Source organism: Teleopsis dalmanni, chromosome 2 (genome assembly GCF_002237135.1).
Source record: "Teleopsis dalmanni isolate 2A chromosome 2, ASM223713v2, whole genome shotgun sequence".
NCBI lineage: Eukaryota > Metazoa > Arthropoda > Insecta > Diptera > Diopsidae > Teleopsis > Teleopsis dalmanni.
In genome coordinates, this window is record NC_051847.1 from 52,408,826 (window position 1) to 52,433,680 (window position 24,855).

The 24,855-nt window shown below is 28.4% G+C and overlaps 2 protein-coding genes and 4 non-coding genes across 6 annotated transcripts; 1 reads left to right on the plus strand and 5 right to left on the minus strand.

Annotated features, from left to right (window-relative positions):
- Positions 1–260: 260 nt before the first annotated feature.
- LOC119674536 lies at positions 261–2,273 on the minus strand. Its single transcript, XM_038085680.1, has 2 exons — positions 580–2,273; positions 261–267 (listed from the first exon to the last, which is right to left on the minus strand). Exons 1-2 carry the CDS (start codon positions 2,271–2,273, stop codon positions 261–263), a joined length of 1,701 nt encoding a protein of 566 aa, XP_037941608.1.
- Positions 2,274–4,707: 2,434 nt separating this feature from the next.
- LOC119674537 lies at positions 4,708–6,483 on the minus strand. The gene has a single exon (XM_038085681.1). It carries the CDS (start codon positions 6,481–6,483, stop codon positions 4,708–4,710), a length of 1,776 nt encoding a protein of 591 aa, XP_037941609.1.
- A 2,836-nt stretch (positions 6,484–9,319) lies between these two features.
- On the plus strand, positions 9,320–9,391 carry Trnah-gug. Its single transcript has one exon. It is a non-coding gene; the product is annotated as a tRNA-His (tRNA).
- A 590-nt stretch (positions 9,392–9,981) lies between these two features.
- Trnah-gug lies at positions 9,982–10,053 on the minus strand. The gene has a single exon. It is a non-coding gene; the product is annotated as a tRNA-His (tRNA).
- A 125-nt stretch (positions 10,054–10,178) lies between these two features.
- Trnah-gug lies at positions 10,179–10,250 on the minus strand. The gene has a single exon. It is a non-coding gene; the product is annotated as a tRNA-His (tRNA).
- Positions 10,251–10,375: 125 nt separating this feature from the next.
- Positions 10,376–10,447, minus strand: Trnah-gug. The gene has a single exon. It is a non-coding gene; the product is annotated as a tRNA-His (tRNA).
- Positions 10,448–24,855: the final 14,408 nt, after the last annotated feature.

Below are 24,855 nucleotides of genomic sequence, written 5' to 3' on the forward strand. Positions count from 1 at the left end.
CAATCATCAAAGATTTGTTTTTACAACTCATTGATTTCTCTAATCATATTCTCCTAAACATAGAAATATAATCGTTGTTTATGGTTTTGTTTTGGAGCTCATATTTGTATAGTGATATTTCAATTTTTTTCAACTACTGCGAAGTTTATAATCAGAATCTAAATCTACTTTATTCGAGAGAATTTGTAAAGATAATGCAAACTAATGCCATATATGATATTCAGATCACTGATTCACAAGCACTCAGCAATTAATCTTTTTTAAATTCTAAAATTTATTAAATTTAATTAAACTTCTTTTACACATAGCAAAAAAAATTATACTTTTCGTAGTTTTAAAACAATGTTAATATAATAATTCACATTTCATTTATTGAAATATTTTTTTAAAATAACTAAGTATAATTTGATTTTCAACTGCAAATGTGTCTTCATTTTCATAATATAGTCCCATTTCATTTCTAATATAAATACTAAACCAGAAAGTTGTAAGCCTAACCACCAAACGATCCAAATAATTCGAAAGAATCTCGTTGAAAGCGGTATTGCTTCTTCATGTATCGAAAACATTCGAACATACTTCAAACGCAATGCATCTGCAAATGCTGACTCCTCCCAGTGCTTATACAGTCCACATTGACTTGCATACATAATAAAATCTTTCAATGGCGTACTTAGATGTGAATCAAATTGCATAGGGAAAACATGATAGAATGGACCTACACATATTTCCGACAATCGAAATAATGGCTTTTTCAAATATTTTTGCTGTTTATTTAGAAATTTCCAACGGTCCGTTTGCACGCTATACCCAAAACTGGTATTCATGTTGTCGCGGTGCAAATCCAGAACTGCTTTATCCACAATTTGCAATTGTTTTAGAAAACGTTTGTTGAAGCTATTTGGTGAAGCTGCTAACATATTGTATTCAAACTCAACCACCATAACATGTAAATCTTCCGAAATTATATCCTCTACATCAAGAATTTGCTGCGCCTGTGGTGATGTAGTGAGGAAGCTGGCCATCTTCGATATGTACATATTTGATAACATAAAGCCAAACAAAAAGAGCATAACATAAAGAAATCTCATACGTGCGGTGGGAATGAGCAGAATTTTGGTAGGAACTATGCACAGTAAAGAACACAAAGCTTGTAGCATTGAAATACTGAATTCCTTAGGTCCATCAGTTATACACATCCATAGAATAATAGATATATACACCAGAGAGAAAAATATTAAATACCATATTAGTGGTTGGAATGTGCGCATTAAGTAAAGGTTATCAGGAGAACGATTTTTATAGGGCACCATTATACACCAGTCATTGATGCCAATCGGATAACTCCGGCCAATGTCCATATTATACATATCGGTGAAAGAATGGATGCCTATTTCAATTAATTCATCTGCAATATAAGCAATTAATAAGTCGAAATTGGCTGTTACCAGTTGAGAACTATTAAATGTCGAATCATTTAATGTTGCATTGATGCTCTCGACAAAAGAAACGAATAATTCCAATGAAGTTCCACTTATGATAGTGTTTTCTGTGCCATTTTGTTGTCTATTAAATCCATAAAAGACACGCGGCACATCAAATCTGATGGGTGTATCAACAACATATCCCTTGAAATCTGACATATAATTGATGAAAAAATCCTCTGCAGTCCAGTTTTCCGTTTTGTTAACAATTGTTGGTACGGGATACGGTTCATGAATGAACACATTATTATTTTTAGTCAATAAAATCGTGTTAGTGAATTGATGCTTCCAAATCCATTCATAGGTTAAATGTATACTATTGGAAAAATTTTTAAAACGCTCGGAACTTGAAAATACATCATCTGAGTCTAGAATAGGAAAGAGAACAAAAATTGTCTTTAACATATGCACGCCTTTTAGACTTTCGGATGCCAATTCCATAATCGGATCATCAGGTCCTGTAGTAAGTACTAAACATAAAGAAGGAGTACTTAGAAACCCATCCATAAGATAAGCAAACTTCGAACTTCTTATTATAATATTCGGTGCTGTAGGAAAAGCTTTCCAAAAATTATTGAAAAACTTAAGGAACACATAAGAGTGTAAGCTTAATTTTTCCGTTATATAAAAGACGAAATTCTTAAATTTATATACATCATGTAACTCATGCACAATCTCGATAACAAATGATTCGTTTACCCATTTTGGATAAGGTAATGTGCTGTTACGCGAAGAATTTTCATTTGCTCCAACAGATAAAAGTAATAATGCAGTAGTAGCATTTAGCATTATGCATGCTTTAGAATTCCTAAGAAAGCAAACTTACAATGAGTTTCTTGAATTGATGTTGGAACCTTTTAAATGATTGCATTTAGTAGTTAATTGATTTATTGAGTCCTTAACATTGCAAATAAATATTTGATTAAGTATTCTTAAATTACTCGTCAAACAAGCAGACATGAGCGGATTTTTTGTATCAAACAAAATCCTACACATCAGCGAAATTTTTTATTAAATAAAAGAAATAAAAAGAAAAGAAATAAATAAAAAAAGGATTATTATAGTACTCCTAAAGATCCAATAAGACCCGTAAGCCCATTTTATTGCCGTTAAACTGTAAAGGTTTTGAAACATTAATGAGAACTAAAGGGGTTTTTAATAGAAGATAGTACTGACTAAAATGTTGAAAAAAGTAAGTACCAACATGCTTAATCTACATTCCATATGTGTTGAATATGGATAAAGCAAAGGTGCAGCTTATTTTTTATTTTTCTCAGAATTGAAAAGTCATTGAAACTGATTTTCAATATCTTACCATACCCGCTGTTATTTCAACAGGTTATCTTAGTAAGATTGCTATGCTTTATTTGGTTTTTACTTCCTATATTGTTGTAAGCTAATGGATTAAAAAATTTCAAAGATTTAATTAAACAGGTAATAAAGGCTTATATATAATATAAATGTCATTACTTAGTTGGTAATTTAAAGCCCTTAAAAGAAACTACCATTAGAAAAAATGTGCCCCTTTCGCAGTCGCTTTAGTTCTTTAATTATATAAACAAAAATTGCAACATTTATTGTTAAATATTTGTAAACCTTTAGATTGATTAATTGCAACAGACATGCACTTTTTCATGCATGTCCTTTATTACCTTCAGTAGTGCAAATAAATCTGAACTGTGTTTTCAGTCATTTTTATTTAAAATTCAAGTTCAAAGCTATGTCAACAGTAAAACTCTTAATTATGACAATAAAAAATAAACATCCGAAACATATATATATAAAAATTGTTTTTTAATTTTTATTACTTTATTTATATTTACTTTTATTAGTTGTATGTACAGTCAGAGCATTGGGACGAATGGAAATGAAAAAAATTGCTCTACAATCAAGACAAGCTACAGGGAAGAGTCTTTTATAAATAATTTCGGAAAATTTTTAAAAAGAAGTCGGAGGTGAGAGTTCTGTTTAAAACAAAATAAATTGAAGCAGTAATTCAACGATTAATATTACAACTAATATTATGAAAGGTCTCTGAGTAGTCGAAAGTTGGGGAGTCTTTAGTTAACATTGTAATAATAGTTCTTGTTTCGGCAGAATTTATAGATGACACGAACAATTGTGAAGCATTCCAAATATTTTCGGCAGACGACTAAAATGCCATAACTGCACACTTTATATATATAATACACTTGTTATAAATTTCTGTGTAATATAACAAATTTTAAATGAAGTAGAATAAAGCTACTAATATACTAATAATAGTACTAATAGTTTTGATACTACATTTATACGAAATAGTACTTAATTGGTGGAAACGTAAAAAAAATGTAAGTCTTTAAAACTGAAGTTAGCAGAACTGTTGACAGTAATAATTAATGTTAGTAACTTTGCTGTTAAAACAAAATCCTCAATAGAATACATGAACAGTAAATTAAATATAAGACTAACTTACAGTTTACATTTAAAGTACGAAAACGAGTAGGGAACCCCGGTACGGTCGAATATTCTGCAATATAAAATGTACTTAAATTGTATTTAGTATCTCTGAGTATGCATAACATTTACAATAGAACACACAGATGTATAATAAATTGTATATTTAGGAAAACTACTCTTCCTAAATAGTGAGAAAGCTTTCACATTTTCTGGAATCAATAAGATTCCAACTACAAGAAAAAGTTGGTTGTAAATGAAATCGATCTGTAAAGATCAAAAGCGGGATAAATATAAATATATGTATTATATATATATATATATATATATGTAAACCTTGATATGTTCCTTCTCGGCATACATCTCCTCATCACTGATAAACAGTATTAATAATAATATATATATTATATATATATATTAGTATTATAATAAAAATTTCTTTTATACTTCGTGTAGAGATAAGTTAAATATTTAAAATTATTATAAAAAAAAATGCAATTTTCTTATTAATCACATCTTTCTATGAACCGTATAGAAAGTAATTATTATTTAATAATAATATTTAAAAAAGAAGTAATATATTTCATACTTTTAAAATTGTTTTACAAATAATTAAAAATAATACCATACTAAAAATAAAATTAAATAACAATCTTTTTACTAACTTACTACTACTATTATTACGAAAAACAAAAATAACATAGTTTTTTATTTAATTGAAAATTTTGTTAAGATAAAGAAACAACAATTTTGATTAATAATATTAACTTGACAATATAAAAATATTCTAAAAATTTACATCTGATATATGTAAAACTTTATTGGACTTCTGATAAGTTGGTCGATGTACATAAATCTCCAAAACAAATGTTAAAATTGCTACAGTCCAACCAACACCCACTAAACACCAAGCCAATCGTAAACTATTTAAATCCAATGCTTTAAGTGGTAAGATATTATCAATTAAACGTACATAGCCCGCCTTAAGTGCATCCTTAAAATCAGCCACTAGCCAATAACGATCCAAACCGGCCATTTGTACATCCATTAAGAATTGTGTCATAGGATGTTCAAAATGTGAATCGGTTCGCATAGGAAACGCTATACGTGGCGTACCGAAACATATATGAGAATATCGATAAATGGGTTTATTAGCATATTGCTGTTGAAGTGATAGAAATATCCAACGTTCCTCAGTAAAAGGATATGAATATGTTGTGTTGAAGTTTAGTAAATGAGATACTTGTACGCTGGCATTTACAGGCACTATCAGAGGTTCCACTTTTTTTCCTAGATGCGTTGGAATTTGTTCTAGCAGCAAGTTCGTTTCATAATATTTTGCTAATATAAGTGACTTTGTAGCAATTAGATCCTCAAAGGAATCCACCTGCTTACCAACCAAAAATGTTGTGAAGAAACTTCCCAGCAAATTACTATACCAAGTTGTTATGAAAAAACCCAGAATTGCCAACTGCAAATAAATGCATAAGTAAGGAAGTTTAGGTAGATTAATGCGATATACGGATGATAAAAATGCTAACTGAGCAATGCTTTCCAAAAATGCACGCGAGAAACGATCGGACAATTTGCGATCACGTAATAGCACAGGACTAGACCAAGTTAATATAAATGCAACATAGCCAAAAGCTAATACTATCAACAACCACGTGCTCAAATGAAATGGTCGCACTAAATACATATAACGTGGGATCTCATTTTTCACTGGAACTATAAGGCAGTTTTTCAATATATACAAAGAGTAACTCATAATGCCTTCATTATCGCTTATACCAGTGTATGGATGCATAGTAATTTCTAATTGGTGTATGCTTAACAGATATTTAATATGTGTCATATTCACACTGGTTGTGATGGATCGTTTAGCCTGTGGGTTCGTTATGTGCAGAGTTGCATTTAAGCGACGTAAAAAGTTTTTAAAAATTCTGTATGCAAATCCTTTTATATGTAGTTTTCCTTTCGAATCTTTTATGCAAAATATACGCGGTACATCATTTTCCACCGGCGTTGATACAGTGTAGCCCCGTAAATTTGTGCTTAAAGTTGGAAATATATCTTCACTGCCTAAACTGATCGATGAGATTTTTAATTGCGGAAATGGTGTGTAATTGAAAATGGTTGCATTATTAAAAACAATAACTTGCAGAAATTGCATATCCCATAATCTCAAAAACATTCGGTTCATGAAATTTTTATCATACGATACATCCTTCAGCACAACTAATAGTTTTGTTCGACGTAGTCTACGCAAACGTCTATCTACGATCCGCCAAATTTTATCTGTGCTTGACTCACAGAACACAATGCTGAGCAATTCATCATTCACATAATTTCGCAATAAATTCCATACATTATCTTTTGCCTCTCTTGTAAAAATAATTTGTGTTGAACTGATTTGCTCATTTAGGAACTCCTGAAAGCTATTTAAAGCGATAGAATCAACATCTCTTCCCACAAACACTGGAATATTAGTAAAGTTATGAAAGTGTCGTACATGTCGTATAATTTCTTTAAGATTATCAAAATTATAAGCGCCAATTTGCATCGTTGTATACAGTAGCAGGTATAAGCACCAAAATTTTGTACACATCTTATGGCAAAGCTGAGATTTATACAAAATATATGAAAAGAAATTTCACTGCTTATATAGGAGTTAAGGTATTCATTTGAAATTAATTATAATTAAATGAGAAAGTTCTAATGCCTTACAGCTGACATTAATTTAGTTAGTAAAATTATTTATCTACTTTCGATTGCATAAAATTGACTAGTCTAGAAAACAAACTAATTACCCAATTATCAAAATGAATTAGTTAATTCTTATTCGAAACATGAAAATTAAATTAATAAACTTAACGTAGGTAATTGATAAATTTATTAAAAAGAATTTTGATTGAGAGTCTTTTGTGATTATTAAGATAAATTAGATAATAGAAAATAGTTTATGGTATAACTTAAAAAGACATCAAACATTTTTATACCATATAACATTGAAAAAATTGACAAATAATTTATTTAATGATTTAATATGTGTGGTTTTCAATTGATTGTTGTCAATATTTCATATCAATGTAAAGGCTAATAATTGCAACAAATTTACATAATTTAATTAAAAAAATCAATGCGTTATTCATTAATTTTTTATAACTCCTCATATTATTGGGTTCGTTTCTATTATTCTATTATAACTATATAATATAGAACTATATTCCTGATTTTGAGTTTTCTTTTAAATAACAACAAAAACATAATATACATAATGTGATCAAAAAGTTACCATCATCAGATCTTGTATCTCCCACTGGAGCATAGGGCTTTGAAAAGTTATGAGAAGGTTTGATTTGTTCGAAATATATTACTTGAATCTTTAATTTTAATTCCATTAATTACTATGATGCACTTATGTCACAGTTTGAGAAATACTGTAAGAATGAACTTTTGATATAGTTTTGAACTCGCTCTATGATTTTGAATAATGTTTAAAAGAATGGCGCAGAATTCCATATCTGGAGAATGAGTCAGTTACAGCATTATCGTTTCATTTTAAAATATATTCGTAAAAATTCTTCAATTAGCAAGCATAAATGGTTTAAATGCTTTGTATTTGATAAATGTGTAAGGACATGTCATCTTCAATTTTTTTCTTCAATTTTTATGAGAGCATTTGTACCATTCTTAAAGATATGGTTGTGGCAAAATATTATAAAAAAGCCCGACTTTAACATTCTAAATATTTCGATAAACTTAATTCCGTTTTTAAAACAAAATTTTACACATTCTCTATGATCAGATATATTAATAAGTCTTACTTATGCACTTGGCACACAATAAGCGAGATCGCAGCCTAAACTTTATTTACAAGATTAAAAGTCTACAAGATAAAATTTTCAAAAATAACTTTTTAATTACACCTTGTATATCAACAAATAAAAAAATTTAATAATAAATAAATTTTAAACTATTTATAAGCTCATAAAAAAGCTACTAAATTTTATTTCAAATCACAACTCTGCCTTAAAATTGTACTCGTATTATAATTTTATCACCATCGGAAATAATAATAGATCATTCAGAAACTTTACTATAAACCTCATTTTCAGTTTTACATGCTTTTTATGTTTGTGTATTACTTTAATAATAGTTATATATATTTACATAAAGTAATATATTGTAATTGAAATAGGTTTGTTATAACACATCCAATTCAAAGTTTCCTCTAAATACAACTGCTTTTAAATCGCGTGAATATGAACTGCAATATTACATTCTATTAAATTATAAAATGCATATTTATTTATAATTAAGAAAATATTTAACATTTATGAACACGAAATCCTGCATATGTTGAACAAAAGTGTTTGCCTTACACTAACTATTAAATTGCTGTAATTAGCAAACACTTTTTATGACTTCATTTAATTCTAGTAAATTAGTAGCAGTTAAAAAATATTTAATTAAAAACAAAATTAAATCTATTCAGTTTAATGGGTGATTCAGTAGTGGTTCCTTTATTTAACGTTATTCATAGAACTTACAAATACTAGAAATTAATTTGGAAATCACCGAACTCTTCACAATTTTTATACAAATACATGAACAATCTTATACTAGTAGGTGCTGAATCTGAATCTGATGAGACATTCTTCGTAAGAGAATATTTTGGTGCAATACACTATTTAGAAAAGTTACAGTAGTTTGGGCATCATTCTTTCTTTCTGAGAAAGAAAAACTTGGGCTCCCAATATAGCAGAAGCACTATAATCTTTATAAATTTTTGAGTTTATTGTATTCAAATTATCTTCTATTTTACGTTATGAATAAATTTCGGAAAAATAGTGAAACTAAAGGATGTTATTTTATCAATATCTAGTTTGTGACAATATTTTAAAAAATATGATTTAAAACATTATAATACATAACGTAGACACCTCTGTATCTGAAGTTTTTTTATATTATATTATCGCAACTTTTCTTTGGAAATATTAATTATAAATGCATTAAAAATATACGGCGCGACAAAGGATGACACACGTCTGTAATGGCCAACTAAGTAAGTAAGTACTAAACATTAAAATTGTGTATTTTTTTCCCGACATAATATTAGAAGCTATCATCATCACAATCTTTTAAGTTATTTGTTGGTGAGCAAGAAATAGTAAATAACATATAAACAAACAGTAACAAATAAAATAAACCAAAAAAAAATAATTTAATATATTTGGCACTGTATCTATATGGCCTTTCACTTTTCCATTTATAAAATGTAGCATTTAAATTTTAGTTGGAAATAGAAAATATGTAGATTTAGACATAAAAAAAATTAAGATTAAGGCATTTTAAACTTTAGTCTAATTTCATCTAATTTACCAACGTCCCCAATAGCCGTGATCGTCTAGTGGTTAGGACCCTACGTTGTGGCCGTAGTAACCCAGGTTCGAATCCTGGTCACGGCAATGTTGTAACAAACATTGTCACGGGAGGGACTTTTTTTCGAGCTTATTATAATTTAAATTATTATTAAATTATTTTAGTTTTAATAATCTTATTTATTAATTATTTATTTATATAATATTAATTGTTTTATTTTTGTTATATTATAAATAATTTAAACAAAGTGAATTGTAGAGGAGATATAAATTTATTTAAATTCAAATAAATAATTATTAAACTAAACATCTAATAGAAAATTTATTTTTAATAGAAACAAATATATATACGCTTTTGAAAATTTTATGATTAATTTTTTCAACATTTGTTATAAGTAAACATCTTCCTTACAAAAAAGTTCAATTTTAATAACCTGAACTTTAAAACAGAATATATTTAAAATTCTGAAAAGAACTCCTGTAGATATTAAAAACAATATATACTTTCATATTTATTGAAATAAATATCTAAATACTTTTATTTATAAAGTACAAATTACAAAAACGAAATCAAAAATATATAAAAATGTTGAATTAGATTAATAGTAACTTAACTAATAATATAATTACAGCGAAATAAAATAATGCCTCCAACCGTGACAATGTTTATTACACATTGCCGTGACCAGGATTCGAACCTGGGTTACTACGGCCACAACGTAGGGTCCTAACCACTAGACGATCACGGCTACTTGGAAGCTTGATCTATGCACTTATTTCTAAGTCTATCTACTTCAATTCGCCTTAGTATAAGGAAACATATTACTGGCAAAATAAAATAATGCTTCCAACCGTGACAATGTTTATTACACATTGCCGTGACCAGGATTCGAACCTGGGTTACTACGGCCACAACGTAGGGTCCTAACCACTAGACGATCACGGCTACTTGGAAGCTTGGCTTATGCACTTATTTCTAAGTCTATCTACTTCAATTCGCCTTAGTATAAGGAAACATATTACTGGCAAAATAAAATAATGCCTCCAACCGTGACAATGTTTGTTACACATTGCCGTGACCAGGATTCGAACCTGGGTTACTACGGCCACAACGTAGGGTCCTAACCACTAGACGATCACGGCTACTTGGAAGCTTGGCTTATGCACTTATTTCTAAGTCTATCTATTTCAATTCCGTCTTAGTATAAGCAAACGTATTACAGACATACCCAAATAATTGTAACAATAAGAAACCAAAATTTAAGTCACTAACATATATCCATTAGTTAACATGTCTAACCCCCATCCATTCATAAAAAGTAATATAGATAACTCCAACTTGTTTTAACAATACTGAATCATTGTTAAAGCCACTAAACCAATCTATATTTAGATACGAAAATATATGAAATAATTAGATATGATATCATTATTATATATTTATAATATCATTATTTACCTAACTAAACAGGCACTTGATGCTAAAACTAGTAACGAAACCACTAAGTGACTATAAGGACACTGGACATATTACACGTTCACTCACAATCTTTGTTTAGGTACGGAAATATATAATGTATAATAAAATTTTGTATGAAACCTTGATATCCATGTATGCATGTATGTATATATACTTAATAATATAATGTATATACTAATTTAACAAATAACACTCGAGATGGTAGCATCAATAACATATGATCACAATAAAGACCATCTAAGTGGTGACAGGAATACTCACCATCAGACTCAATCGAATACCATATTTACAATGCTTTATTAAATAATGATTGAAAAAACACTTGTTATTAATCAAATGTTTCTTTTTTATTTATTAATTTTCAAACATTATATGTAAAGTTAATTGTACATATATTGTAACTAACATCATCATAAACCTGAAGATAGGAAAATGTTTAAACATAGTTAGTAGAGGAGAAGGAAATCATTAATATCGGTACAGCTCTGAAACTCAAAGTTAACACAGTTGTATTTTCATGTGACAAATAATGTAAAAGTCCTATTGATTTAAAAATAAACTTAGAGTAACGGATGTAAGTGAGCCCGTCTTCTATTAGATGGACTACCACTTATCTATCTATGAGGTTTCTAAATAAAATCGTTTTTTTTTTATTGGATTTTCGGTATAAACAAAATAAACGTATTGTAACGTATTTAAAACCAAATTTCAAAAACATACTAACATCAGCTTCCCAGAAATAGTTGTAATTATCAACTAGCAAACAAACAAATTAATAATTATAAGCTAGCGTTTACTGTATTAACGCTTGAATGAAAAAGCAGGTTCGAATTATTTTTCTTATTTTGAAGCTAAAAGTATTTCAGGTTTTCTTTCTAACGTTTATTGCCGCTTACTTTCTCATTGCAGCAACGACTTTGCTTTGTTATACATTTAAATATAATCCATTATAATTAATTTGAATATTTTTGTAAAAGCAAAGAATCAAAAAAAGATTGAATTACCAAATTCATATTTCAAATTTTTTGTTGCTTCAAATAAAAATAGTGTGCTCTCTTATAAAAGTACAAATTTATGAAAAACTATATAATAATCTCAAATTATTTAATTTATATAATGTGGAGTCAAAATCAATATTTTTTTAATGAATCTGTTTACTAAATTCATCACATAAGCTGTGATTACCTTGATGCCCCGACTCTATAAGGGCCTAGAGTAACTATCTTTATTAATCTTCTATGCACGCAGTTTAATAAATTCTACCTATTTACAATAATTTTGTTTCTGATTTAAAAAACTTATATATAAATTTATTTTCCAACCAAAAAAAAAAAAATTGGGGTAATATTTATTGGAGTGATGACTAATTAGTCACTACTTAATGCAGATATATATTAAACATATTTATGTAAAAACAGTGTTAAAAATGTGTAATTTAAAGGAAATGTTTATAAAAATTCAGTTTCCCGATTAGAGTAGTTTTTATAACGCCATGCTACCCGTTAATTTATATACCAATGACATTTTATTCTTCTCTCGATAAAATAATCTTGCAACACATCATTATGAAAAACGAAACTTCGGTATACATTGTGACCGAAAAGTTTCCGGTCATAAATAAATAAAACGCAAAATTCTTAATCTTCATCAATATTTATTTTATCTCCTTCAAAATATGCTCCATTAGAAGCGATACACAAATGCCAACGTTTCTTCCAATCATCAAACATTTTTTTATAGGCGCTTTCCGGTATGGCTTTGAGTTCCCTCTGCGAATTCTGTTTTACGTCTTCTATGGATTCAAAACGCGTTCCTCTGAGTGGTAATTTGAGGTTGGGAAACAGGAAAAAGTCACACGGTGCAAGATCAGGTGAATACGGTGGCTGTTCGATGGTATTTATTGAATGTTTGGCCTTAAAATCGTTGATAATGTTGAACAAATTGAGGTGAATCGGAACAAGCCGGGCGTTGACACGTCGCATACACAAATTGTCCACCAAAATCAAACGAGCCATCTCACGACCGATGCCTAGCTCTCGTGCTATCTCTCTAACACTCACATGAGGATTTTGGAACACGATTTCCTTTGCCTTTTCAATGTTTTCGTCGGGGGTAGAGGTCGAAGGTCGTCCAGAACGCGGCATGTCTTCGACGGTCGTACGACCGTCCTGAAAGGCTTTGTACCACTCATAAACTTGAGTTTTCGATAAAACTGATTCCCCATAAGCCTTTTGTAGCATTCGCAAAGATTCTGCACACGAAATTTCGTTCGAAACACAAAATTTGATGCAAACTCTTTGTTCAATATTTTTTTCCATTGTTTTTTTCGCAACGCACTACTGAGGTGAACTGGTTTCAACAGCTGCCGTAAACGAACTGTCTGACAGATCGCGCTCATTTTTGGCATAGTAAATTAAGGACAGTGCTGCCAAACTACATAAACTTAAAATATCGAAAAATATACAGCGCGCGAATTTTAAATGAGAACCTCCGAAAACCTTTCGGTCACAATGTATGATTATGATATCAAAACAATAAATTCCATTGAAAATATTGTAACATTAATTAAAAATGGGAAAACCACCACAGTGTTCACTGAAACAGAAAAAGTGTTCTTCTAAAGTAAAACATCTGTTTTTCTAAAGTAATTTAAAAGAATTTCAAATATGATAATTACACCTCGAAAAACTCGAAAAAGTTGAACCCGAAAGCCGAGAGATAGATAAGAAAATTGTTAAACATTGTTTTTTATGATCGTTTCGATATCGATCTCCACAATAAGAAATTCTTTGATATCCGGACTCAAAAGCCTTGTTTACATTTAAAAACAAAGCTTAAGTTTGCTGAAAACTTTATCAGGAAATCTAAGACTATTTCACAATATATTCTGTGGACAGTTAAGACAAAAGTTGGTGAAGACATAGAATAACAATAGACAATAGATAGATTGTTTGATTGTATGCATTTAAAAACAAAGTTTAAACAAAGCTGAAAACTTTATCACTAAACCTAAGACTATTTCACAATATATTTTGTGGACGGTTAAGACAAACTTGATGAACACATGAAATAACAATAGATAAGACATCCTCCTAAGCATGATGTGGTTTAAAATTAACATAATACCATATAGTGTTTTCATAGCCTCATAAAATTCAGATTTATAAAGCAAGTAATTATGATCCATGTGCTTGAGAAGTGCCCGGCACTGAAGCACAAGCGGAAGAAACACCTAGGAATTTCATGGAGCATAAGGATCTAAAATTAGGAAAGATAGGCTCTATACTGTCTTTCATTAAACAATTGGGATTGGAGAAACATTGTAATCGCAGTGCACTATCCCTTTTTTTCAATTATAATAATAATAATTTCTATTTAAAATAAAAACCATATATTTTATATATAACTATATTTTTATTTACATTTTTTCTCTAAATTTAAATTAGAATATTATTGGAATATTATTTGAATTTTATTTAATTTATTACCTTATATATTTCACGTTTGTACTTAAATAAATATACATATCACTGCACATATTATATGTTAATAAGTGCAGAACGTCAAACGGAGTTGTGGGCATTGATATGCTAAATTCAGAACCTAATATTTATCGATATATTTAAAAATTCTGGTGGTTCAATATTTAACTTTTAAAAACATTAAGAAAATATCTGCAATTTTTTTTTTTTTTTGTTAGGTTTATGTATTATTTCCTTATTATTTTAAGAATAATTTTCACAAAACGAATTTTTCATCTACTTTTTTCTACGAAAAAATCTCAAAAAATTTGTAACATACTTATGAATAAATGATTTTTATTTCTATGGGTGAGTTGGGATTCAGTAAAATATTAATAACAGTTTAAAAATATATTTTTTAAAATACAAATTTAAAAAAAATTAAATTTTTTGAAATCATCGTTAAAATTATATACAATAAGAAAATTCTTAACTTTTTTATTTTAATTTTTTTATATTTATATTTTATTAAATCATTAAATTTTTTATACGTGTTTATTAGATTTATTATATTTATTTATTATTAAACATTTATTTACTGTTAATTTTATTAATGTGTTTTGTTTCGTTCCACAAAATTCTGAAACTATCGACATGACGAACAATCGATAAGTATTAGCTTCTAAATATCAATGCCCACAACTCCGTTTGACGTTTCGCACTTATTCGCAAAATTATTCTTTTCATTTTAAATTGTGCAAATTTAATATATTATATATATATTTATATTTTTATTTATATATTTATATATATTGATTATTTATATATATTGATATAATGAAATAGAAACGGAAAAAAGTAATCTACTTACTTTGTTTTATTGCCGGCAACATAAAACCTCCGTGAGATTCCATTAAGATTCTTATTGCACTTGATTTGTTATGTATGTATGTTTGTTTGTATAAAGATTTATATTACACTTACTGATTACATTGTTTCACTTATACTTTATAATTAATTTTCACTTATTCGTGTAACAATTTAAAATTTTTATTAATATTTTATTAAAGAATTATAATTATGCGTATAAGTATATTTTTAACTTCATTCACATTCATTTTATTCACATATTCGCGTATGTAATACACAGAAAGGTAACGGAATTTCAAGCTTACATGTTAAGACATTCCTTTTAATTTAGGCATAGAAGCCGTTCTAAACAATTTTTTTATTTCTCACTTTCTCCTTTGTAAACATATGCTATAGTTACAATTATATTTATTAATTATTTTTAAATTTAATTATTGTAAACTATTAAATAATAATTTCCTTTAAAAATTCAAGTACACAACATAAAAAACTACACGATCAGTCGTCCGTTACTTGGGATTTATTACTAATTAAAATTCTCAACACATGCACACATTTGTTACAAATAAAACAAAAGGAATGCAGACATTTTTTTGTCGGAGACATTTTTTAAAAACTCTTCCCTTAATATTTTGGACTCTAAAGGCTAAACAGACAATAAGGGAATTTTAATAAAAATCTCAATGGCCTCGAACGATGATGGCAAACATATTTATAAGCGCATGCAAAATGATATCACTAAGTGTGTTCGGATATTATTATTACTAAATTGTTTTAAAATGTTGCATCAAAAAAAGTATTTTTATTTTTAAACCCACATGTCAACTGTACTATACTAATAAGTATATTACATATTCTGCAACAACCCAAATACAGTTTTGTTGTGGCCATAGGTTCACCATTACTGTCATACACGAAGACATAAAGCACTAACTCGTAGCCTATGCTCATAGTGCTAATTTGTTATTGTAATGCAAATTGTTATAAATATACTGATATACACTGTTGAATGCGTGATTTAATATAAAAACAGTATAAAAAGGAAAAGTTACTTTGCACTTGTTATATTGGTTTATTGTATTGGGATATTTTAAGGTGTTCCTTTGATGCATAAAAAGCAACAAAAAAGATTTCACTGAATTTGTTTTAAATGAAATCAATGTACAGCGGCTAAAATGTTATTATGAGACAATTTGGAAAAAATATCAAATGTTAAAGAAAAAGAAATATTAAATAAATTAAACTAATAAAAAATAATTAATTAATTCAAATTATATAATTATGAACAATTACGATGGTTTTAATATATTTTTTAAAAAGCATTTATACTTGGTAAAAAATAATAAACAATTAAAACCAATACCTTTCCATTATAGTATAAAATACTGAAGGCATTGATATATAAATATAGAATTTGTTTAATTTACCTTTTACCTTTTACCTTTTAGGAAATTGGACCACTATAAAACTAGACCAAAACGTCTAAGCTCATTCGTTTTGTATAAAATTAAATTTGCTTAGAACAACTATGACAAAGCTTCATATCAATATTATGTTGTCTAATAGGTAGAAACTAGTCCGTTAGCACTTATTAGGTTTGACTAGGTTACGTTTGCACTTATTAGTCAAGACTGACCTTTTTGAAGAAATTGTTAAAAATTGCAAACAACGCAAATGATAATATATGACAAAATTTTATTAATATAAGTTCAACAATATCAGGTACATTCATTTTAACACTTATAAATCATCACTTTACTTCGACAATCCGGACACTTAATTATTTGGAATTCGAGTTAATATGGACATCGCACATATCTTCATTGCGATTTCTTTAGTCTGGACAAATGAAAATATTTTCTGATAGATTCGGAACCAAACATTTATTATAAAAATATAAACAATAGAGTCGATTCTACTACACAGATTTGTTAATTTGTTAATTGTTTCTATTGAATATAATTGTAAAATTAATTTTGTGATCTTATATAGATAGACACAACTAATGTGTTAGTTGAATACTATATTAAATATAAATAATAGTTTTTAAATTAATGTTATACAAAATATCTTTATAATACTGACAGTTCGCATAATCTGTAGAACCCAACTCTTCTAATTATTGAGAGCCTGACATAGTTTCCTTATTATGACAACAAAAACAAATACAGAAAAAAAATTAGAAAAATCATTATTCAGTCCTCAAATTAATAATTCAGTCATTAAAATAATATCATATAGTCCTTTTCAATATTGCCTCATATTTTAAGCCAATATAACGAGTAATCCTTATTATTATTGTATCATTCTTCTTAAGTGAGTTGGTATCGACGTAAAACAAAACTGATTCATCCATTCTTGAAGTTACTCTCTTGAAGTTACTAACCACTTGGTTATTTTTACACCCACCAAATTACAAATATAAGTTTAGGACTATAGTGCAATTTTAAATACACTGATCAATTATAAATTATCCAACGTTATACGTGAATATCCAAGTATCCAACGTTATATAGAATTACCCGGAGATGAGCGTTTTAATACAGTCAAACTCAAAGTACCATTTTGCAAAGAAAAGGTTCGACTTATAGAGAGTTCGAATTGCAGAATTTTTTTATTTTTTTTTATTTAGAAACTAGAATTACATTTTAAGATATTTATTTCTTTATTTGAAATCAAATATAGCACAGAAGATGTAATAAAGTTAAATATTTAGAAATTAGGGTTTGAGAACTCAATTTTTTTTCTTATTTTCATAAAAAGAGATTCCAATTTATTCAAAGTCTTTTAGTGATGATCAGTTGTAGTATCATTATTTGCAAAAAAAAATTAAGAATTTTGACTGAGTCTTCTACTTCATTCTTGGAATGCTGCTGTACAATTTCATCCCCCGAACCCTCATCATTACTTTCCGCTCCGCTTAGAAACGAATCCACAATAATGAGATAGAGCTATAATGGTCAATCGTCATCTGTAGGAAATCTTTATGTGCAAATTTCATTGTCAAGCTCAATATAATATAATGATTGTAGCAGCATTGGAAGTTATTTTATTTACTTTACTTTTACATCATTTCCAAGTCTTCATCAATGTTATTCCAGAAAATTAAAGGAATTTCGTCGTGTTCGTCCAATTTAAAAAAATTGGCCAAATCCAACTTTTTAAAAGCAGTGTGCTACCGATTGACTACCGTTTGCCTGACTACCTGGGACTGGCATTTGCAGAAAGAAGCAATATAAGAAAGAAAAAATTGGTAAATTTGGTTTGGAAAAAGGGACTTTCCCTAACACTGAAATACTTAAAACAAAAATTCGACTTTCCCATATTCCTATTGGCACGTGACAAAATATTTATTCGATCTATAAAGAAATTCAAGTTATAGAAGTTCGAGTTAAGGAAGCAGAATTGTATGTAATTTGCTCTATAAAACCCTGTTGCACTCTATAGTTCGAGTTATAGAGAAATTCGATTTATAGAAGTTTGAATTATAGAAGTTTGATTGTATATACTCCACTATATTTTAAACATAATAATTACGTTTATATATTATTTAAAGAACCATACTGCCAAACATTCTGTTTCACAACACCTTTATACAAAAGTTCAAATCTCACAGCTGTGGTTTTATTGAAATATCACGCGTTATTTGTATTAAAATATCTAATAAACAATATTTGCATTTTATGAAATTGAAATTGAATATTACACCTATAAAATTGAATGTCGTCAACATATGTCGCTAAGACTTCAATATCAAATTGACGTCACGTTTATTGATATCACGAAAATAAATAAAATTTTAGTCAGGAAAGGGTTAAAATATACTACTCACCTATTGACAGCTTTAAATAAATCTGTAGGTACTTTTTTTTGTATATAAAAAAATTGTGAAAAACTGAAGGAAAAATTGAAATGGTTGCAACATTAAATATAATTTTATAGGAAAAAATTTGAATGTAATTAAATAGTGAAATAAAAACTTTATCTATTAAGGTTAAACAAAAATGGATGTCAACGTTTAACCATATTAACAAAACGAAAATATTTAATTGCTTGTATTCCTACGGGAAGAATTTAAACATGGTACATAACATTCATTTATTTATTCATTTATTTTTTTTTTAAATAAATCGCTTTTCCTTCGCTCTATAAAAGCCCAAGCCTACAATTTTGAAATTAAGTAGTAAATAATCAGTGGCATAAAATTATTGAATCATAACTTCAGTAAAATATGAAATTAAAATATATTGTCTTCAGTGGATTTTTACTTACTATTCTTTGTCCATCATCACAGTGGAGTAAAAGATTTTTGGAGTCATTTCTGGTACCGATGAAACGATTCGTTGAATGGCAAGAATTAGCTTGGTTCATAAGTCCTCACTTAAAAACGGAAGATGTTGAATATTTAGATGAATTTATCAAAGAACTGGGTATGATGATGGGTTGCACTCAGTTTGTATTTTCCAATAATACGGATATTAAATTATTGCATACAGACTCAAAAGTAACAATTATGAGCATGGTTTTCGTTACTAATTTTGATGATCCTATATTGGAGGTACACAGTAAAGTATTATTGGGCCGTCACTTTCTATTTACAATTCTTATCATTGCACAAAAACTCACGGACATTAGTATGATCGAACGTATCTGTTGGGATTTATACAAACGTAACTTCGTTAATATACTAATCTACTTTCAACTAATGGATGGTAAAAACCAACTCTATGGTTATAATATATATCCAAAGTATGAAATAGAAAATCGCACAGAAATTGAACGTATTTTTCGTGCACAATATAAAAAAACTATAGCAGGTGTACCGAGTGTAGACGGCTATGCGTATGTCACTCCAATACGTCAAGACTTACCAAGAGTCTTTAAATATAAGGAACGGGATGGGAATGAAGTTATACTTGGGTCAACTTATCGTCTATTTTCCTTGTTCGTGAATTATTCCAATGGTACTATAAAAGAGTTGGATATGCCAAAAGATGTATTAGGCGGCCAGGTTGTAGATATGAAGGCAGTTTTAAATTTAGTGCGCGAAAAGGAAATTGATTTTTCAGCACATGCATATGCGCTCTTTATGCCAGATGACGAAATTGATAAAAGTTATCCGATTAAAGTAGTAAAATGGTGTTTAATGGTGCCATTGCATAATAGTGTTTCAACATATTTTTATCCAGTACAACCCTTCGATTGGATAGTTTGGATAATTGTTATAATTTTGTTCTTCATTCTAAATATTGTAGATTTTCTTTGGATATATGTTAGACAAAGAGAGCACAAGGAAAAGAAAAATGTTTTTATATTCTATAGTAATATTCTTTTGGATAATTTTTGCTATATTATTAATATAGCAACAGCAAAAAATATAAATGCGCCAGCAATAATACGTTTCCTTTTCCTGGTAACTATATTTTTTCATGGCTTCTTTCTTTCAGCTAACTATACTTCGTTTTTGGGTAGTTTTCTTACTGTAAGCCTATTTCGAGATCAAATAAATACCATCGATGATATTGTGGCAGCTCAATTAAATATTATGATTATAGACTATGAATTAGAGTTTTTATTATCTGTTGGTTATGAATTGACTCCAGCTTTGGAAAAGTTAATCAAACCCGTAGACGCAGCTACTTTCAATGAACATCAATCCACGCTAAATACAAGTTATGCCTACTTTGTAACTGATGACAAATGGAGTTTTCTACAACAAAAGCAATCACATCTCAAACAAGGTATTTTCAAATTCTCTGATATCTGCTTTGGTTCCTATCATATGGCTTTCCCACTGCAAACTGATTCGCCAACTTGGCGCAATTTAAAGTATTACATTATACACGTTCATTCATCTGGATTATTAGATCTTTATGAAAAAACTGTTTTTCAATCTGCGGTTCATGCTGGTTACATACAAAGAATATCAGAAGTGAGTGAATACACCTCAGCCGGAATACAGCACTTGGCTTTCGTTTTTGTTATGATGGGCACAATGTATATGATTGGATTCATAATATTTCTTATTGAGTTATACTGGAAACGTAAAAGTATCTTAAAAAATCAGTAATGATTAAAAATAATATAAATTATATGACGGATTTATAAAAAGCAATTGTTTATAAAATAGGAGTTAGGAGTTTCTGAAGTTATTATGCAAATAAAATCGTTAATATAAATATGTGACTATAACTTATAACTTTTATTTTAGATTATAATAGTACTCCGCAATTACTAAGATCTAATGTATCATCTTGAAAATAATATTTTTTACTATATCTACTTTATGGAGGTAAAGGCTGTTGATGACCCTTCCATTGTTCTTAAGTTTAAGGTTAAGCTTCACAAACTCTTTTACTTTAATCAGAATAAAATTCAGCTAGCTAGCTGAAGCGCGATATATATGGAATGACATCTATAGAAAAGCACCAAATAGATTCAGATTTAGAAGAATTTTGAGGTCCTAATGCCCCACTGAGGGAAGTGAATAATAGTAGTAATTAGCCATGCTTGTTATGATAGTTCTTTAAATTCAAATGAAGTCAGGGTACTTTTTGATTTTTAGTTCTTTAATTATAGATATAATTTATTAGGCACTAATCAGTTTAAATGAATAGTCCATTATACGGAAAGCATCACAAAGTTTGTAAAATTTCCGAAACGTCAACGTAATCACCTAGAATATGATGTATGAACATTTATTTATATGAATACTGAGTATGTTTATAATATTTTCCTACTAAATTGCACCTTTCATAGACACGTTTCCTTTCTAATATCACTTTAAATATTAAGTTGTTTTTCTTAAACTATGTACAGCGTTACTCGTGAGCATAAAATTTTCATAATATTTAGAAAGGAAATTTTTTCCGAAAAACGATCTTTGAAATTTTTCTTTATCATAGTATTCTATAAGCGTTTACCATCTGGATGTTAAGTTAATAGTCGTACTCCTCTCCAATTATGCAAACATTTCTCATTTTTCAATTGGAACAGATATTCTTCTTTATATACAATGTAGATAGTTTACAAATTTATATATCAGCTGCTTAAATATTACAAGTACATCACCTATATCATCCTTTTTTTAAATAAGTAAATTCAGATTTTATTATTGAATTATTAGAATAGATAAACTTTTATTGAAAGTATTACTAATTATTGCATTATTTTGTTGTGATCAGTAAAATGTTAAATTTAGACTTATCCAAAATGAAGTCATCTATTTTTTCTATGCTAAAGTAATCAATAAAAAAGTATGTGTAAACTGCAAGGTTCAGATTGTCAAGTATTTCGTTGGGTTCTGCTGAACAGTATTTTACATATATTTTTTATTGACGATATTAATAAATGGTGTTCTGTTGAGGTTTATTAACCAGTATGTTAGAGATCCTATTAACTACTTTAAAAAGTTATTATTTGTAATATCTTTGTACAGATCTCAACGTTTTGGGACTTGGACTGATAACCAGACAACCAATGAATGAAGTTCGTTCGTTAGTTTCAAAAAGTTTCGAAGAATGCCAATCTGGACATTTGTTGGAGACATGTGAAAGAAACTATATGGCACATTTATTTTCTTAGTTGCGAGTTCAATTCCGATTGAAAATAAATAATAAATTGAGAAATATTTACTTTTTAAAGAAAGTATACTGTAATAAAAACTATTAGATTTTATGTGTTCAACAAATACAAAAGTTTATTAAAATTATTGAAAAAAGTTTCAGTTGCAAGAACGAAACATGCATTAAGAGTTTTAGATTTATAGTGTATTGTAGTCTTTTTTATTATAGTTGTTGAAAGAATTTTTTATAAAGAATACAAAAGTTTTCTAATCACTAATATCAAATCAATATATTGATTTCTTATTAAGTTAGTAACCAATCAGTTATTGGCACCAATATGCGTGTTTAAATGGCGTTTAAATGCGTGTCACAAAAATATTACGGTCCTAATACTGTTACCAAATATTTGGTTTTGCAAATTTAGTAGAATTTTGATTCGTCTACGAAAAAGATGTACTACAAAAAATTAACAAGAAGTGCCAGAATATGGCTAAGAGAACAACGTCAAGAAATACAAATAATAAGAGCCAGAGCTAAAGAAAAAAGTGAGTTCGCATTATAAATATTTATACTTTTGTGATCTACAAATAAAATATTTTAATAAAAATTATTCCTTTATATTTCAGTTTCCTTCAAATATATCATCGGTCCTACCACTGAGTCGAAAATTGCATTTGGTACAACTCTACACCGTGAAACATTGCTTAAAGACACAAAGAACTTATCTCCGTTTATGAGAAAACCTATAGATGAAAATAGGAATTATCCAGCACCGTGGGAATATTCACCTATTATTCCCAAACAAAATAAAGTAGTTTCAATTTAAAGTTATACTATAACGTAATTTAAAATCTATTTTTTTTACTGTAGTATATTTCAAAGAAAGGTCTCTCAGCATTCGCAAACACGGTCGCACAAATATCAATAAATGACAAATCTCTTATTCCCTCTGTTGGCGAGTATAATATTGAAATAATAAAACCAATCAGACAATCTGCAAAACCCTTCAGTGTAGGTGCAAAAAGATCAAAAAATGTTAAATTTTGCTCTCCAGGGTAATTATTAAGCATATCTTATCTAATCCATTGTAACTTTTTAATACCACAATAAATATCTTTATTTTTTAGACCTGGCACTTATACAGTTCAAAAAATGTTTCAGAAACAAATTCCATGTGAAAAATTTGGTAATGCTAGATATCACGAACCGGTAATAAAAACAATTTGCACACCGAAGAATAACTCAAAATGTAATAGATGTCTTCAGACTGGTATTGACGAATATTTTCACAATTTCTCCAATAACTTAGATTTGTGTTATTTTTGTTTGACAAAATCGCAAAAGAGATTAACTAAGTCCAAAAATTATTTTTTACATAGACGCATAAATCGTGAGCTTGGAAGTTATGTTCCTGTACGTTATTGCCAATTCTTCCACAATCATAATGGAACCACCGCTGCCATACAAACTATGAGCAAATCGCTATTTAGAAGGAAAATAAAAGTCGAAAACTATTTACAATCATTTGTTGAAAATACAAGCAATTAAATCAGATATTAACAATTGCTTTAAGTTTAAATTAAATAAATTTCAACATTTTTGAAACCTATACTAAAAATAAATAAATAATTAAAAGTCGAATTTAACTTCTTAGAAAATATTTACTTTGAGGAACTGACAGAATTAATGCATAATTGATTTTATAAAACATATCAGAATTAATATCAAGACCCGAAGGTTCACACGTAATGGTTAAAGAAGTTGAGCTTATTCCTTCCCCGTATTTAACTTCTTAGAAAATATTTACTTTGAGGAACTGACAGAATTAATGCGCAATTGATTTTATAAAACATATTAGATTTAGTATTAAGACCCGAAAGTTCACAAATAGTGGTTAAAGTAGTTGAACTTATTCCTTCTCCAATGGTATGCGAATTAGCTAGTAGCTACAGACGTTCGTAAGTCTCAATGTAAACTGTCTCAATATAGAACTATTATTTTAATGATATGGATAAAAACTTAATTTAAAATAATACTGTTGTTGTTTTTTAAGTTCTTAATGGACAATATTTTCTTCAGATTATGTTATACATTACTGATAATAATTGTCAACTTAAAGATAAAGACACGGTACGATTCCAGTATAAATTAGAACGACGATATTCACGTATTTTG